At 45.0% G+C, this 19,354-nt stretch overlaps 1 protein-coding gene across 4 annotated transcripts in view; it reads left to right on the top strand.

The window, feature by feature from the left end:
- The window catches only part of AFAP1 (actin filament associated protein 1), a 551,057-nt gene that overhangs the window by 526,837 nt on the left and 4,866 nt on the right, over positions 1–19,354 (top strand). For all 4 annotated transcript variants that reach the window (XM_069632010.1, XM_069632009.1, XM_069632011.1 and 1 more), the window contains one exon: positions 10,576–10,737. In XM_069632010.1, coding sequence (XP_069488111.1) covers positions 10,576–10,737 — 162 coding nt within the window. The remainder of the gene's footprint in view (positions 1–10,575; positions 10,738–19,354) is intronic.

Raw genomic sequence — 19,354 nt, 5'->3', positions numbered from 1 at the left:
TTCTGCTTAGTAGTAGTTAGTCCGCCACCTCTCTCTCCTCCCCAGCCCCCCTCACTTCTCCTGTGTGGCAAGCTGGGAATCCCCTTCCGTTTCCGTGTGTGCTCTCTGGGCCTCCTATATAGTTCTTGTGTGTGCCTGAAGATGGCAGACATTGCATGTTTACATCTTTCTTTCTACTACTGGTTGGGCTTACTGTGTCAACTTTGTTTTACATCAGAAAAGCAAAGTTTGCGATTTCCCATCATGCAGTTTCCCCCCAATATACTTATCAAAGAGTATGTAAAGCCCTGGGCCTCTAGCTACAGGAAACTGAAAATCGAATACAGGCAAATGCCCTGATCGACTAGTTTATTTTTTTCAGTGCAAGCCTTGGTGGAGTAAATTCAACTCGTGCAACGTTGTGAAATGAGGTTTCAAAAATGTCTACCCGCATAAACACAGAAGCCTGGCTGCGTCCCAATAGTCTTAGAAATCCAATTGCAAAACGTGTGTGCTCATTCCAAAAAAGTTTGAGAACATTAGTCTTTAAAAAGTTGAGGTGGCTTAGGACATAATTATGAAGCCATGACGCTGGCTCATGACAGGTGGGGATAGAGTGGAGAACTTGACTATAAGGTGATGGTGCACTTTCTACTGGCACCTAAGTGGGGAGTAGATGAGAATTGCTCTCTCCCCTCCCCCACTTGAAAGGCTCTGCACAGGTGAGCACACCCAGAACGATATACCTAAGCACAATCACAGTCACTTTTGTGGTTCTCCGTTTTTGCTCACGTGTTGCCATCCATACATGAAGGTCACTTTGTATTTCAAGCACAGGTACATCCTGTGCAGTTAAAGCGAGCCTTGGAACTAGGGAAGTGACATTTTTCCAATACACCCTAATCCCATATTCATGTGCATAGTATACAGTAACCACATTAACATAGAAGTGCATGTTCGCTTTGAAGTTTGGAGGAGGTTTAAATCAAAGTGTGACTGCACTGTTGTTCTCCGACCCACAAACATCTAGTATGTGGGTAAAATAGCATATGTAATATATAGAGAGAGAAAGACACGCCTTGTCGACGTCCCCTTTTCGACTACGAAAAACAAAATGCAATACTCCGCAGTGACCACTGGATGTCGGACCTATGCACAGCATGTGAATCTAAGCAGATACAACCATCAGAAATGCTTTTACGGTAAGTAATGCATTGTCATATGTAATATATAGAGAGAGAAAGTAAGTCTTAGGGCCTCATTACACGGATGGCGATGGACCAAGGTGCTATTAGCTATTAGCACCTTGGTCCATGCCGGTAAAATACCGGCACCGCCTTGGTGGAAAGGGGAATTACCGCCCTATTCCAAGGTTGGTGGGACGGTAATTCCCCCTTCCCCCATTGCCCTTCCCCATTCCCATTTTTGCCCCATAGGGCTCTATGGGAATGGGGAAGGTGCTAATTACGGCACCGCAAATTGCGGTACCATAATTTGGTCTCTGGTCCCTTTGCGGGTTGGTTTTTAACGCCTGCAAAAAGCGTAGTAAGGCGGTAAGGATTTACTGGTACCGGTAAAATACCAGTACGGTAAACCCTTACCGCCATCCGTGTAATGAGGCCCTTAGTGAGAGTGATCCCAATTCTGTAGTTCTCATTACTTTAGACTACTCCTCAAAAGATAATTTCCTGAGGTGCTAACATGTTGGGGCTGTTTGATGAATCTTTTTAAAAAGAAAATAAAATACTTCAAAATCGGATTCATTTTTGGAAAGTTTGATGAAGTTCCGTCTTTAGGGGGGCATTATACAAGAATGTCCCAAAACCTGCATGTCCCATGCAAACCCCCACATAGAGCCCTCTCACCTACACACAACCCTGGAATTGATTTACGCCGAAGTTGTGTGAGAAGATGCACTCTTCCCTTGGTTTGGTGAAAATCCATCCAATTGTTTGCATTAAAAATAAGATACTGGAAAAGTGGTTAAAACCTGCCAGAAATATGGCCATGTACTAAACTACAGACCCACATCGAACTAATGCTAACATGTGGGTCCTCTAACTATTCTGTTGAGTTGGATAGCAGCTTGATTGGATGAGAAAAGGACACATTTGGTTGAGTCTAAAGATTGTCTGATAATGTTTTGAGTAAGTTGACATTTTGTTCCCCTGACCGTGTGTGAATTCTGCGATTAAACCACGTCGAGAAACGGGATGCTGGCATCCCTGTGGTGGCATACTGCAACCCATGCAAGGGTTTGGGGTGGATTCTGATGTTAAATCCAAAATAGCTTTAGATTTTGGGCCTGATCACGAGTTGGGCTGTATTCCTGGCTGTAATACCGCTGACTGTAATAGCCCCAGCATTGACCGGTCCGGTGGTATTACCACCGTATCACGGGTTGGGCCTTAACGGTAAATCCCCATTCCTGATTGGGTCCATTGGATCCAATGGGGAATTTTCGGTGCTAATACTGCAGGCTAATACAGCTGGCTGTAATACCGCCGAAAACAAGGATTTTCATCTCCAGAAAAAAGCTGGAGGTAAAACAGCCGATTTAGCGCCCAAATCATGATAGGGCCAGCCCTTAAATGCGGTGGTAATACCATTACCACCGCACTTAAGGGCTACAGCCCAACTCGTGATGAGGCCCTTTGTGTTAGTCTGCCCATTCAACAACTCGCACAGTAAAAGCAGCAAGGGTGTTATAAAGGGTGCTTTTATTCGAAGCAGACCAGGTAAACAAGCCAGGACTGTGCAATGTGGACCGGCCGGTGCAGAAAAATGGCATGCACAGACCAAGTCTATGGACCTTTTGAAGCCAAAAAGTAGAGCCCTGCTCTTGGCCAGGGAGTCGTCTATGCGGCAGACGCCATCTTGAGGATGACCTTCAGTGTCTATTCTGAAGCACAGTAGACAATGCAGCATGTTAAGTTGGTGTTCTTTTAAGCATGTTGGCGACTGGGAAAATTATGGAAAGTGTTTTTCCAAATTAAGGGTATTATATCTTGGGAAAGGGCACATTGAGTGTTGCCTGAGATTACAAATATGCTGTAATATTAATTTAATGTATTCATTTACTGAAAATGTTTTAGTATCACTGTCACCAAGTTCTAGCCAACTAGATTTATAGTGGTCCAAATCCGGGCACCAAGGCTGAAATGAAGGGAGAAAGGCATTAAGAGAGAACGCCAAGCATCATTTTAGGATTCCTTCCGAGACCTCACAACTCGATTGCAAGTCCTACTTTAAATGGACTGCAAACAATTTCTTTATTTTAATCGGTTATTTATAATGCGCTTAATATCCAGATGTTTCTAAGTGCGGACCTGGGATCGAACCTGTGCTGCTCCGCATCGTTTTGCTTCCAAGGTGAGCGCGTTGCCCCTGAGCTATCCTCCCGAGTGGCTGAGAAATCCTTGACTTCTTTGCTACTAATTTTGGGAGCTCTTTGATCTGATGTGAAGTTAAAAATGCCCAGAAAGGACTAAACAAAACCATCGATCATAGAGTTGATTTTTTTATATATATCCATTTGCTAAAGAATTATTGGGTAAGGATTTATTTATCTCCGCATATCACTGATTTCCTGGTTCTTGTCCACCAGTGGTGTTTCAACACTGTAGTGCATCTTCTTGTCTTTGACTTCCTATGTCTAAGTCGGTTTTCAGAAATATATATGTAGCGCTGTGTAGCCAAGAAGCATTTGCCAGATACGATCACGCCGCTTCTGACCAGTTGGCCCGCAGCACAGACAACGCGTAATATAATCGCACACCTCCTGTGACTGCTACATGGAAGAAACACGCACATAATGTGTGCAGCAGCCTGGACGTTCGTTCCTCAAACAAATGCTTCCGGTAACTCGATCTTCGCCATTTGCATTGGCCACAGGTGCAGCCAAGACTATTCTTGGGACTGGCACTGGCATACACACAGCTGACCATTGAGGCCAGCAGAGCACGCGCATGTGTAAACCTGAGCCTGGAATGTGTTAGCCTAGTGTCTAGTAGGAGGCGTTGTGCTTGAATAGTCCTCTGTTCCTTGTTCCACATCTTTCACATTTGATGTGTCTAGTGTCGGCCATCATTAAATCCACATGCTCCATTCACTTACACCCACGTGCCGGGCTGCAGGAATGTGGAAATGGGCGAGCGCCACCCCAACAGCGTGCGCCGGGAATTTGATCTGTTTTGATTTTCTTCCATGCACACAAGACTATTTTACTTCACTGACTTTTTCAGGACAATTGCTTTCTATTAATGCACTCTTTTCATGATTCTCAAATACGCGCTCTAAATTTTATTTGTGTAAGCCCGAACAGAATTCATCTTCACGTCTTATACACATAAGCGGATTTAATGTTCAACATCAGGAAAATGCAGTATGTGTCTGGTTTTGATGAAAGGTTTTAAATTATGTACAGTTAAATCTGAAGTTGTGTTGCAAACCCAACTTTGAGTGCACCTTGCTTTGCACCATTGTTGTGTTTTGCATGGCTGTGCATCAGAGGCTCAATCCGCGTGCATGAGTGATATTGCTGTACGTTTTCAGAGGCTCAAGTGCTGTTTGTAAATATCCAATCTCATGAGCACCAATGCAAGTGTATTTAGACTGGTGCTTATGTGATTGCGAATGCATGAACGTACCAGACTACCACCCTAAATCTGTGGCTATTCGTTTAAGATGTTCTGCTTCTTAAGGTTTCAGTCATGTGCAAAAAATCTCTGGTATTTATTGGGTTTGTCTTTCTATGGCAAGAGGTTTCATGGCAAGCTCTGCACTGACCAGGGTGCCCGTACCACCAGCGGTAACACTGACCTGCCCAGTGTTAGCGAGATGTATAATGTGTATGCTTCATCCCCTCTCCTAGTGAGACCCCCCAGCACTTTTTCCTGAACCTCGGGACCTTTTTCTTTAATCCTGAATGAGCAGAGTCTTTTCCCACTCATTCATTCTTATGGGCTCTGCCTTTTGGACTCTATTCTTTGTATTTTACCTGTACCATGGAGTCTATTTTCATAAATCTTAAAGGCATCTGTATTTTGCTATTGCAGCACACAGCTCCCTATGGTCAGTGTTTCTGGGGACCCAGAGAGTACTCCTTTTGAGATATTTTTTTTAATCCAAGAGAAACTACAGTTCTTAAGGATAAGTATCTCTCCTCAAACTTTAGCGTCTGTGAGATTGGCGCACACCACCTTAAGTGGAGTGCCAAAGGGATACCTAGTATCTCCCTTCTCTCTGCACCTGTGAGCTTTTAGTCACATAGACAATCTCCTAATGACTGGTGGCAGTGGACGTGTTCTACCAACTATTGTGTCATTTCTGTACCACAGGTTATGTCCATAGCTTCGGTAGTGCATAATAGGGGCACCCACGTACTAGCTTGGGGCCTCCCTTCTTTTTTCACCATTGCTAGTTATTGCTACTTTGTTAGCCCTTCTACCATTCTGGGAGGGGGATGGCGGTCTGTGTTTTGCCTTTAGCGGGAACCCTTTGCTGTCCCCGCCTAGGCTCCAGAGTATCTGGGCAGGCAGGAAGTGGAGGGGGGGGGGGGATTTTTCCACTGCCCTGTCCTTTGTCTCCCAGAGTGTCTGAATAGAACCAGCTCCCACTGGGGTTCTTGCTATCCTCAGTGGACACCCCTTTCCGTAAATTGCTGAGAGATTGTAGAGGGGTGTGTACTGGAACAATGTAAAAGGTGAGGCTCCTGGAGTGAAAGGCAAGTCGACCACTGGAAGCTGAATTAACCCTAGATGATGACCAGAGACACCTGCAGACCCTTTGCAACAGCCTGAAGCGACCACTGCAGGCCTGACCCCATTTTCTGTGCGACAGAGGAGCGCTGAAGAGAAGTCCTCCTTCCCTTTGGCTGGTGGGAACAACCACTCCCAAGATGAACTTTGATTTGAGCCATCTCCTAAGGTCCTGTGAGTTTCCAGAGTTGCAGAACCCCAATAACAGGAGACCTGCTGCCAATTCTGAGTGCATCATTGTAGAAAGGCCAAATCCATGCACATCCTTGCTGAGCCCTCAAGGAAACTCCAGAGATCCGATCCAACTCATCCAGACCCCCTCATCAGAGTGTGGGACTGCAGGAAGTGAAGTAGATTGACCGGGCGAATCGCGTCCTTTGTTGGTGCTGCAGAACAGGAGCCAAAATCGCAGAGTGACCAGAGAAGTTGCTGAAAGTCATGCCAGAGCTCCTCCCTCTAGACTTCCTGTCTTCAGTCATCAGACCAAGGAATCCATCAGACTCCAGCGATGCTTGTGTCTCTTCAGAGTCCTTTAACAGGGTCTCCAACGTTGGTTAAGTCTTCTTGTATCTTCCTTCCTAGAGACTAGAAAGTATATGCATGATCTTTTTGAATTCTACTGCTTTGCAAGCCTTGAAGCCGCTACAAACTGTCTTTTAGCTAGGGTTGTGTTTTTTACTGTGAAAGATTTGCTGTGCTGTGAACCTGCCTCTAGAACCTGAAGCTCTGCTAGGATAACACAAGCCAATTGTTTTCCTTCCTAAAAAAACTCCTGCAAAAAGTGTTTATGTTCAGCAACTACCAACTAAGAAGTGACCCCTTGAAAGTATTGAAACGTATGCCTGTGTGTTGGTTTATCATGCTAGGTATTTAACAGTGACTCTTGTGTGTGTATATATATATATAATACATCTACATTTTAATTTAAATGTATGTTTGTTTCTTTGATGTGAATTACTGACTGGGCTCAGTGTACTTACCTACAGCTCACATCTTCCTCTTAAGATAAGCCTGACTGCTCTGCCACTCTACGAAGGTCCTTGCGTAGTACAGACTAATTCTAAGAGTTGGGGCATCTACAAACCACTGGGATAGCTTACTAAAGTCTTACATCCAAGTTGGACTTTAGTATGTGCATTGTGAGGGGAATTTTCCTAGTCTATATAAGCTTAAGTCCCCACAGTAATTCACAATAAATATAACAAAATCGCCAGGATGGCATATGGTGCCTAATCTGCGTGATAGAAAACAATGCGACATGTTGGGTATGGCTAAAATATTTGGATAGGCAGTGCATTTTCCGTCAAGTGGCACAGCACTGAGAGAATGGAGAGGTGCAGTTAGTTCATTTTTAGACGTATCATTGAACTTGAATATTGATGACCTTTAGGGTGAATTTTCAGTTTCTGTGCTAATTCCCTTTAACCTGAGACCCAGCGCTTTTGCTGTACTCTGCACTTTTTTGATTTTAATCTCCTGTGCAGGTTGCTAGCAGGCTGATTTCTCGGAATAGGCCAAAATGACCTAACCCAAAATTACTGACCTCACCAAAAGACCTAAAACACACACCACAAAAAGTTTTAACTACAAAATGTTTGAACTGTTTGTGGTGTGTGTTTAGGACTTTTGGTGAGGTCGGTCAAACAAAAAAAAAAGCTGCAGGGGTGTCCACCGAAACACCCCGCTCACTATACTACATAGTATAGTGAGCTGGGGTTGCCGGGGAAACCCCTGCAGCTCCCCCAAAAAAGGAAAGGAAAGGACTCTGGCTGCCGGTTCCCGATCACGGAAGTGAAAGGGAACAGGTGCCGCAGGTACACAGCGCGTCGGAATGAAAGGTAAGTACGGGGATGGGGGTGTGTTGGGGGTGGGTGGGTGTGTGTGTTTGTATGTATTTGGGGTTGGTTTATAATCGATGACCGCATGAGAAATGTATGAAAATGTTTGTATTGCATACATTTCCCATGCAGTCATTTCCATCGCGGGTTATTTACACTGGTAAAATCACACAGATCCGATATCTCAGCTGCAGTGCAGCACCCATGGGTGACCATTTTCTCAAAAAGGCCCTGGTCGTCTTTTTTTCGCCATTTTTCGTTTGCCAGGTCCTTTTTCATTTCTTCTATCATTTGGAGTAGATTTGAGTCCTTTGTTAGTTTTTCCTTTGGCGGGCTTCAACCCTGAAGCCCGCCCAGGCTGTAGTGTCTGTGAAGGCAGGAAGTGAGGGAGGAGCCTGAAACTTCACTTTCCTTTTTCTGTTGGTATGCCTTGCTGAAACCAGTTCTAACTGGGTGATTGCTATCTTAGAGGACTGCAAAACCCGAGGTGATTGACAGCTCTAAGTGTGAATGAATGGGTTCCAGCATATAAATCAAAGATTTTGGGGCCACAGGCTGAGTGACCACTGGAACAAGGAATCTGAAGCAGAAGAATAGTATGGACGCCAGCAGCACCTTCCATGATTGGCAGTCTATGCTTGCGTCTCATACCCTTTATTCGCTTTCCCTCCCTGCGCTTGCCCTTTCCCCTCCCTGCGCTTGCCCTTTCCCCTCCCTGCTCTTGTTTGTTTGTTTTATTATTTATAATCCACATCAGACCCAGGGCTATCAGGGCACAGCAGTTACAAGAAGATGCAAAGCTTAGTTACAGAGAATAGTGGTATGAGATACCTTACTTACAAAACATTACTTACAGAAAATGGTATATGCAGATCTTTACAGATAATACAAGATATGTACAGATATTTACAAATATTACAGGCAATGTGTACAGAATTCTCAAAGGCAGAATATGTTGATATCTAAGAGTAACAGGTGGGCATTACTAGTTGCATTTAGGATTCTACATTGTGCGATTTAGTGGTCATTGGATTTCAGCCACTGGATAGTGTTGGTTCTAAAGTTTTGGTAAGATTGATCTATTCTTAGTGTGGGAGGCAAGGAGTTCCATAGTTTGGCCGCTTTAACTGGGAAACTGTTACCTCCAATCTTGGATAGTTTGAATCTAGCGATGGACAGGCTATCCCTGTTTGCTGATTTAGTTGGATTTAGGAAAGTCTGTTTGTGGAATCGCTCAGAGAGGTAGATGGGGGTGGCTTTATTAAGAGAATTAGGGGTGAGCGACCGAGTTTGTCGTTAGTCCGGAGCCAGTTGTTTCGATGACTGCTCTCGGAGATGTGGTCTCTTCTGGAGATGCCTAGAGCCGCTATAAGGGCATTATTTTGAAGGGTTTGGATTCTTCTAATTGTGGATTTGTCGGCCCTTTCCCCCTCCCTGCGCTTGCCCTTTCCCCCTCCCTGCGCTTGCCCTTTCCCCCTCCCTGCGCTTGCCCTTTCCCCCTCCCTGCGCTTGCCCTTTCCCCCTCCCTGCGCTTGCCCTTTCCCCCTCCCTGTGCTTGCCCTTTCCCCTCCCTTTGCTTTCCCTTTCCCCTCCCTGTGCTTTCCCTTTCCCTCTGTGCGCTTGCCCTTTCCCCCACTCCTTGTGTTTGCTCTTTACCCCTCCCTGCGCTTGCCCTTTCCCCCTCCCTGCGCTTGCCCTTTCCCCCTCCCTGCGCTTGCCCTTTCCCCCTCCCTGCGCTTGCCCTTTCCCCCTCCCTGCGCTTGCCCTTTCCCCCTCCCTGCGCTTGCCCTTTCCCTCCATGCGCTTGCCCTTTCCCTCCATGCGCTTGCCCTTTCCCTCCGTGCACTTGCCCTTTCCCCCTCTCCTTGTGTTTGCCCTTTCCCCCTCTCCTTGTGTTTGCCCCTTCCCCCTCCCTGCGCTTGCCCTTTCCCCCTCCCTGCGCTTGCCCTTTCCCCCTCCCTGCACTTGCACTTGCCCTTCCCCTCCGTGCGCATGCCCTTTCCCCCCTCCCTGCGCTTGCCCTTTCCCCCCTCCCTGCGCTTTCCCTTTCCACCTCCCTGCGCTTTCCCTTTCCACCTCCCTGCGCTTGCCCTTTCCCTCCCTGCGCCTGCCCTTTCCCCTCCCTGTGGTTGCCCTTATTTCCACCCTGTGCTTGCCAGGCACCTGTTCAGGCAAGAGGAGTACAGGTGTAGGGACTGTAGCTTGGAGTACAGGAAACTTTTCTCCAGACCGAATACGGTTCAGGTGCCGAAGGTCTACATGCACAACAAGCGAAGGATACTAAGACATGCTGCATGCTCCCTTCCACAGAATAGGAAAGACTTACTCTTGGATAGATATCTCTTGTTCAATGAGGCTCATACTTCCGCCAGCCACTGTTACTGGCCATACTTGTCTGGCTTTTCAAGGTTTTATAGTTTCTAAAAAAGCACTGTGTCCTTCAGCTTCAGGAGTTGGACATCCCAAGGCAGGTAAGAACCCAGGGCATCAGCTGGATCTTTGACCCGTTTATTCACTTGGATGTCCTATGTGAAAAAGTTGCAAAGAAGTGGTCCACTATGAAATCAAAATGAAAATGGAGAATGCATCTCTGTATTGTATCTGCCACATGGCAACTTGTAAGAAACATTGCATTTGATGGCAGTGGACAGCCTACTGGCCTGCCTACCCAGAATGCCCATTGCTTTACCCACTCATCATGCACTCCCTGCATTGTTTCTACAGGTGTAATGAAATTCTAATGAATATTGCAGTTTCCTGTCTCAGTGCAGATAGCCAGCACAACACAGACTGGGCGTAGGTGGAGCCTACGGATGGATTGGAGTGCTAGGATGAGTAGCTTTTGTCTAGTTGATTGACTTAGTTCTTGGAAGGCTGAACAAGATGTGGGTGAAATGTAGAGGACATTTTTGGCAGGAGGGGGATTGGTAATGATGGCTTGTATCAATGTTATTAAATAAGTAGCTAAATAGTAGAATTGTGTTTTTTCCTCTTGCTAGTCCCCTGTTTTTAAGCACCGAACGTTTGAAAACTCTCCCGTATCGAGTTGCGACACCAGCGATACGGACTGCTCCATTCCTGTGAATAGTGCTGCAATTCTGAAGAGGCAGACATCCTCAAAAACATCCCCAGTGCGAGGCCACGTACTCCGAAAAGCAAAGGTGAGAGGCTGCTTTGTGTGAACTGCTCTCCGGCTGCACTGGTACAACCATGGAATAAATGTTCTAGGATCCTGTTCATGGAATAAAATAATATGCATGAGAGAATTATCTCTGACCTAGGCATGGTACATGTAATATAATATGGCATTTGTATAGTGCCTTTTCCCATTGGTATTGCCTCAAAAGCGCTGTCGGATGCCCTTGGAGGACCGAAGTCAGAGGTATCAGAGATTGGTCAGAGGAATTTAGAATGTGTGTGTATTTTAGACAGTAGGAAAATATATTGGGGTGGCTAAATCCCTTCTAGCAGCTGATGTAGAGCTGGCTTGTTAATGGGTGCTGTGAAGGATGTTGGAAGGGTATGCCAGTCAAGGAGACTCATTATGTGTCCAGCTAGACCCTATTTTTAATGTGCGATTTAGCTGCATTCTTGATGCGGAGGTGTTGTGCGGTGTGTTTTGAAGTAGTGGGTGATTGCAGATGCGTGCAGGTTGGAGGCTGTGCCTTTGGCGGGATAAGGCCATCTACCTTGACATGGAGTGTGATAAGTACCCGTGAATCGATGCTAATTACTTGTTTCGTTAACTGAGTGCAGGTCCTGTCCTGCGGGTCTATGGGAGTCTTTTTTGTGCGTGCTCACTACTTTCTTGGAGTGACTCATCGATGCCCCAGTCTACCTGTCTGGGGGTGAAATTCACCTGAGAGACGGATTGGGTCAGTTAAAACACAGGGTGGGGGGGGGAACGAGACCCAGTTATTGAGTGCCTTCTGGAAGGGTAAGTGGTCCTCTACGTGCAGATTCTGAAAATGGAGAACTGTAGGTGTTCAGAAACCATTCCTGATTGGATTTAAAGCTGTAAATGGCATACACATAAGGAAGAGGACACACAGGATCAAAAGTACATAATGTTAAGAGATTCAGTGTCCAATGTAAACAATAGTGAAATTCCTCTTAAAATGCATGATGTAATGAATTTAAAGTCCAACAAATGGTGTCTGTGAAAACTCTATGAATTATTTTATTCTCTATGTACTTAGCTTGTTTGTACATTAATACAGAGGGGAATGCATAAGGTCACATCTGCTTGCAGTGGGCCATTCTTTTGAAGTCAATCCTCCCAAGTTCCCCTGACCATTACTTGCAAAAGATCACTTACTGTGTCTACTGCTGTAGACATATTTCAGGTAGTTCAATGAAAAAGGGAGTGTTGGGGAAAATATATAAATGTACTTTTTGACTAGTTCAGAGTCATTTATTCAGTGGTGCAATTATGGATGTATACAATCTTAGAAGAACCTTGTAATACAAACCAACGCTATGATTAAAAAGCTGCCCCAGTCACCCATTGTGAACGGAGGATAGCACAGGGGCAACATGTTGGTCTTGGAAGCAAGGCCCCGCAGAGCAACAGAGGTTCGAATCCAGGATCCGTGTTTAGAAACCAAACTCGGGTATGGTATTAGGTGTGTTATAAAAAAACAATTATATTTGGACCCTTCTCTTTTCATGCACTTTCTAGTCTCATCAGATCTGATATTCCTATTGGTGCCTCCCCTTCACGCTTCTGCATTCTCCATCTCCCTTGTATCTTTTCTCTGCAGCTTCCTGTTGAGAAACCTATCAGTGCTTTGTGACATCTCTTTTTCTGTTGCCAATACCTTGTCACCAAATTTCTTTCCACTTTTTCCTTATGAAACATATTAAGAAAGTGGTCAATTACAATACGCTTGTGTGGTATCACTAATTGCAACATGAATGTGTGCATGATCAACACTGGTTAGAGGGATCTTTTGGTGGCTACACAAATCCACAAAACCTTATAAATATGGCAGTTATTGTAAAACAAACCTAACACTGTGGGAAAAATTGGATCCTGCTCCACAGGGGTACAAGAATGAGTAGGAATAAAACGACTCAATCAACCCTCACACTTCTAGAAACCAAAACGCAATGCAATCATAAAGGTAAAACAAGGACAGTTCAGAGATATACCTCCTATGCCTTTTGTGTAAATGTGGGCTGAAGGAAGGCTATGCTTTTAAGATGGATGTGAAGGTGAACCAGTAGAGACCCAAACAACACAGTATCATGATCTAATGTCCAATCAAGGTTCTATACAAATATATATACTTAAATCAAACGCACCATTTTCAAATAGAAGGAATGGAAAACACTGTACAGAACCCACAACGAAGTGAGAACAGATAAGATGCAACAGACTGGAGAAAGTAGCACACCGAGCATAGTTCCAGGGCTGGTAGGTAAATCACTAGCCACAAATAGGATATTTTCCGGCTCTCGTTGGATCGTGGGGCCCAAGCAGCAAGTGTGCTTGGAGAAGGACAAATGCAGTCTCTGTGCAGTCAAAGCGTGGCTCTCCAGGGTGCAGATCAGGGCACCCCCAGGATTGCTTCACAGTTGTCTAGGTCACGTCTGGCTTTAGCCACCAGAAGGGTCAATCAGTGACGTTAACTTCCCTCGTGTTCTAGGTGTGGAGAACACAGAACAACTGGTTCAGTGCAGTAGATTGGGGAGCTTTCTCTGGTCTAGCCCTCCGGCTGCTGTGAAGCCAACTCAGGGGGACTTGAGAACAGGATGATTCCGTTCTGAATCTGCTCTGCCCGCTCTAGGATATTTCGGTGCAGAGTGGTAGGTCTTTGTCAGTGGTCGAAGTGGGTGAGAGCGGTGCTCCTCTACTTTTTTAATTACATTTCACCATTCCTATACTTTAATTTAAAAAAGAAACCGTTCCGGAATGGTTTAGTTTTAAAGTAAAAGTGTAGGAAGAAGTTGGAACTTGCAGTGCACTGCACTAAACGCTCCCTTAAACAGCTGGCGCGCTTGTGGGTTTGACTTGCATGTGGGACGTGGGGTGTCGGCAGGGTGTGTGGGGAGCGGGTCAAGCCTACAGGGAACATAGTTCCACTACTTCCTTTTGTACACTTCGACCACTGTTCTTGGTCCACAGCAGAAGTCACTCCCGATTTACCTTGGGAGTGGATAGGCAAGTGACAGATCTTCGATCTGTCTTGGATGGTTCCTTCTTTGCCGCAGGCTGAGGGATTTGGGAAGTACCTCTTTCCCAAAGGAAGTCCAGTGAGTTCTTCAGAGCAAATATTGCCTCAAAAGTTCAGAGAGGATCTGTGAGAATCTTTTTAGGGGTGGGAGAACACTTCTTATAAAGGCAAACATCCCCAGGTGATTGGACTAAAGGGGGTGTTACCTTCCCTCACAAAGACATCAAATAGGAGAGGTCGTGCTCATCAGGTTCCTGCCCTGCCCTTTGGCAGGGATACACCATTCTGACCAGAGTACACATCAACTTCCACAGCGAACTAACCCACAGGAGCCGACAGATGTGCAACATCAATTGGGATGTGGTGGCCATGATCAAAAGTAGTACCATGAACACTGCGTAAACTGAGGCATGGCTTTATTTGAGAGATTATCCTGCTACCATCATGGGTTACTTATGATCATCATAGATTTGGTACAGTGGTGCATATCTGAAATGCTGCCCTTGCACGCCAGAGACGTGTCTGTCACTGCCGCTGTCATAAGGGCATCAGTGACCTCTGAACCTGCTAGGTGACGCCAGTAGAGCCGGCGCTGCAAATCAGGACACTGATGCAGTAGGACACGTGTGCATGCAATGCTTTTGCCATAAAGCTTATGAAGGAGGAATTTGATCAGTAGATGAACCTTTTAGAGATGGAATTACCCACGTCATTTTATTATTTAATTTAAAAAAATCCAGGGTTTTTACCCTTAGCAGAGGATAGTTCCTCACACCCTGCTGCCACCACAGTTCACTGCTCATGCCGGCTGAGCATGTGCTCATTGATATGGAAAATACGCTTCAAAATATTTTTTACAGTCTGTTTTCTGATAGCCTCATATTGAGCGAGCATAACCCATATGGGATACTACTGTTTTTCATAAACCTTTTTCTATTTTGATGTCCTGTATGAGTTGTGTGCACGTGGATGTCCTTGGGTTTGCATGTGGGGCATCATGAGCGTTTCAGTGGCCACTTTCATACATGCCCAGTGCACTTCAAGCCACTTTCTGTGACAAAAGGGCATGCCCTCTGCTGCAAACGCTTACAAAAGTGGCACATTGTGTCTATTTGGGGCTTCCACGTGACTAGACCTGTCCATGTTAGTCACAGGTCCTGCTCCCCAATCTGCCACATGGATGGACTTCTCACCTAGAACATTATCTACGTTATGAGATACGACTACGTGAAGTATAAGAAAGATATCAAATGAACTATCAAGAACTTGAAGCAGTCCTAACACTATAGAACTTTGTGAGGCTACTCTTTCTGACCCTATTTCATATTTGTTCATAGACCCGAGACACAACAAATTGAAATGTAGAAAATCAAAGAAAAGATCACCTCTAGCTCCTGATGAAGAGATGGATATCTCAAAACGCGTAGAGCTCATTTTATACATTGTTTTTGTATTGACTTCATTGAGTTTCCTAATGAATACTACCATTTGCTTATGAAAGTACGATGTGATAAATTGACTTAGACTGTTAGCAAATAAAATACTGACTAAGCTCATATTACTGCGAAATGTTCCTTGCAATTAACATTGAACATACCTATCTGCAATTATAATTAACAAAACTAAAAATATTTTGAAGTTATCTTCAGTATAACAAGTGTGCATGGGATGGGAGTGTCCTTACGTTTTGGACACTAACTGCTGCTACGTTTGAAAGTTACGTTTTATGCCAGAGTCACTTATTTCTCTTGTGCATCCTTAATTGTCACTAAACCCCCCCTTTCTCGGACTAATGTTGAAAATTGTGCAGCTAAAACAGTTGTGCTTGCCATATCCCAATTAAGACTAGGCCTGTCCAGGCAGGTCACACAGTGGTGCAATATGGCTGACAAGAGTGAAAAAACGTATCGTTGTTCAAGGGCCCGCTGATCCTGTGTGCAAGCTCCAATAAAAACAATATACGTTATGAAATATTTGCAGGCATATTGCTCCCTCAGTGGTGACCCATGACCTTGTCTAGGTCAGGGGGGAACCAAGGACGGAATATGCTACACACAAATATGCGTGCCGCAATGGCGTTGGGAAGATTTTCCTGTGCCCCTGACCAATCCGAATAGCTGCCTTTTGAGTAGACTATTTGTCCCTTACTAACTTGGTGAACCTGGCCTACATTCCACGAAGACAAATTGACCAATCGGGCCTGAAGAAAACTTGTCTGCCTGCAAATATGTCTGTGTACTTCAAATGTACACTTTTGTGGGAATTAAAGAAATACTATGCACATTTTCACTAGAGGAAATGAAGTCCAACGGGATCAGTCGATAGCTTCTCGTGCTGGCATGCCCCGAATCTGTCCAACGGTATTGCTGTGTGAGAGATCAAATCAACCAGGACTATTCCCAACAAGTATATCGTATTCTCTCTCTCTCCCTCCCTCCCTCTACTTCTGTCCTCTCTCCCTCCCATTCCTCATTCTCTCCATCTCGATCCCCAGATATAGAGATAGATAGACATACAGTGAGAGAGCGAGATGTATAGGATGTGTAACCACGCGTTGTCCTACAACTTAATGAAATGTTTCTGACGTAATGATAATCCATGAGGTCAAATGCCAAGTGGTCTGTAATTTAACTGCTACTACCAACAATTTATGATGTAGGCCAGCAATTTACTTGGCAAACTCATAATGGCTAAAACTTCACAATCTCTTTGCGTGCATTACATTTCAATTTGTAGTTTGTGTTTGTATTTATCTGAAGAAAGAGTACATAGTATCTTCAGGCAGCAGAGCCAATCCCATGTCTAGGTGCCTTTTCAGAGAAACAATCCGTTTATGGATGATTAAACCAGGTAGGTGACAAGGAATGATGTACAGACATGGAGAGGGGCCCTAGAAGCAAAATAATAACATCCATAAATATCCTGTACTTTGCAGCATTACACTGGTGGTTATGCGCCGCATATTTACGAATCTACATCCGGTTCTGGCCGGATTTCGTGTTAGTTCCTTGGAATTTGGTAGGAAGTGGAGGAAACAACTTCTTTAACTAGCGTGGCATTTCAGCTCCCTCTTAACTCTATTGACTAGACTGTGGTGGGAAAGAAGAGTAAAAGGGCCAAACTGGAGGTAGTTCAGGCGGTGATGTGATACAGAGATGCAGGTCATGACACCTTTAAAGCTGTCACAGTGGCTCATATTGCAGGGACACAGAGCCGCTATTGCGTGGAAATACTGGTGGTGGTGGGGATTTGGTTACAAAGCATTTGGCATGCTGTACATTGTCGCAGCTGTTATGCGGTGCTCTGCAAAGCTCAATGGGGTGAGCGGAAGCTAAACGAATGTGGTGTGGAGGTACAGTGCTCACATCTGAGTGGTGCTCTGCTGACTGCACATCCTTGCGGCCTAACCTCATGACCACTCTTCGAGATCGTATCGTATCGTAGGCTATGGGCGGGAGGGGCTGTACTGGTATTAATTTAACCCAATTGAAGGATGAAATGTTAAAGTAGATCCACACGGGGTTGGTGCTTGCTACATGCCTGCTAAAGTAACTAACAGCTGGAATAAGACACTGGATATAGTATGTGTATGCACCGTTGTGAAGTGAAATTTACTTTTTTTGGGAACCTAAAGCAGATATATCTGGCTTGCAGTTTTCCTTGTCGTGTGCAGAGGACACGAATAATAGTTCCAAACTTCCCGGGTGACGTCTGGACCAAAGTTAACTCTCTCCACCCTAGAAGCCATTGTGCGAGGTTAGTGCCAGGGATCTGGCCCAGAATTATATCCCACTGCTCTTCTCCCAAGTAAAGTAGGTTGTGTTGTTTAGTTGAAAGCTCAAGTTACTTTGGATCCAACGAGGTACTTTTTGTTGATGCTGGCCGGTGGAAGACCATGATGGATTTCAAGCAAATGGAGGCAATGGGAATCCTTGGCTTTAAACATGAGTGGGCAGAGTCCAGGATGTCTGGAGGCGGTCCGTTTTTAAAGGTGCCTTTACTGGGTCATTGCGGAGCTTCTCCTGCACATGAATGGGAATGTTAAGTTTCGAGTCATTTTGGACTGACCTGGCCGTGATTTTCTTTTCCCAAAAGCTCTAGAACACATCACATTAAGGACCAAATCTGTCGATGTGTTTTTACGGGTCCCGAATGTTCGAGCGAGCTGTCTTCTGCCAGCAGTAAGGGGCTGTGAATTCTCGCCCCATGTTCCACTGGGTGCCATTCGTGTTCTTGTGAAAAGAAGCACATTTCAGTATCTGGACACCAATCACAGTGGCACATGCTAGTGTCTTTGTGCATTTTTGTTTCAAACAAAATGTCTTCTGTTTAAAATGACGACTCGTTCTCGTTATGCAAGGCATTAACATTACAGACCAATAGGCATTGCAAACGAGATGAATCTGCAAGTGGAACAGCTCATTGGATCGTGTACAACCATTAAATCATGTGTAATTGCTATGTTGCAAATGGCGGCTGTGTGGCTAAGGGACATTCTGCACTAAATATGCTCAAATATCCCGCAGATTCAAATAACATGCTCTACAAGGCTTCAAGAATTGCCTTTGGTTTTGAAGCAACAGGGAACGTTTCCCGTTTTTTAATCTCCTAATGTTATTTTACCAAAGACAGTGTTCCAAATAACCGAACGCAGCTTTTTCATTGCACGCGAGCTGAGCAGGCACATCTTTGACGTAGCCCTCCCTGTAGTCACACGCGTGGCGCTACGCGGGGGGTGAGGCTGGCAAAGATAGCATTTTGAATTGAAAACAGATGAAGGATTCTTGGCTCTGAGGCCGATGAACCAAGAGCGGACATCAGAAGGATGCCTCTTGTGCTTTCTAATTTACAAGAGCTTCTAATAATAAGAAAAGGTTTTACCCTACTGCGCGCATACCGAGCGATGGAAATGAAAATCTCAATATGTTTGTGGCTTTGAAAAGCCTAATTATTGTGGTCATATTACAAATGGTGCCTTTGAAGGGATTTTTCCATCGCAATGTCTCCAGGGCCCAGGTACTTCCATCCCACTTGGGTCATAGGGTGACCTTTGGGTTCACCAGGGGCTCTCCAGGAGGTAGTGTGAATGAACAGCCCAGACCTAACTCTCAGGAGATGAGCAGTATAACAGATGTATGAGCCTGTCAAATCTCTCTACAAGAGAGATGGTTTGATGGTCTACGCCTGAGAGGTTGTTATTGTGATGAGTGTAAAAAGGAACGTTCTCATCCTTTCCTTATGACTGTGTATCTACTTGTAAGAAGGAGAATGGAAAAAATAAAACCAATGGGAGGAGGCTATGTTGAAATTAGGTTCTTCGTTGTGCTGTAAAATAGGCCCATTATTTTCTAAATTTTCTTGAAGTGAGAAATTGAGTTTTCCCAAAACCTGCCCAGGATTGCTTGCTGTAGTCAAGATGGCTGGCGTTGCTCCCAGCCATACTCAAAATTATGCTGCCACTCCATTACATCATAACGTGCCGCTGTGTTCGGACTTCAGGGCTTATATTCTTGTTCTCCGATGATGCAATTGGCTGCAATGTCCTCCTGGATGTGGAAGTGGCATGTCTCTGGCTTGAATGCACTTTCAATAGCTCATT

This window comes from Ambystoma mexicanum, chromosome 6q (assembly GCF_040938575.1).
Source record: "Ambystoma mexicanum isolate Mex_15411 chromosome 6q, UKY_AmexF1_1, whole genome shotgun sequence".
In the NCBI taxonomy this organism is placed as follows: Eukaryota; Metazoa; Chordata; class Amphibia; order Caudata; family Ambystomatidae; genus Ambystoma; species Ambystoma mexicanum.
The sequence above is the reverse complement of the archived record's forward strand: the minus strand, read 5'-3'. Positions and strand labels throughout refer to the sequence as shown.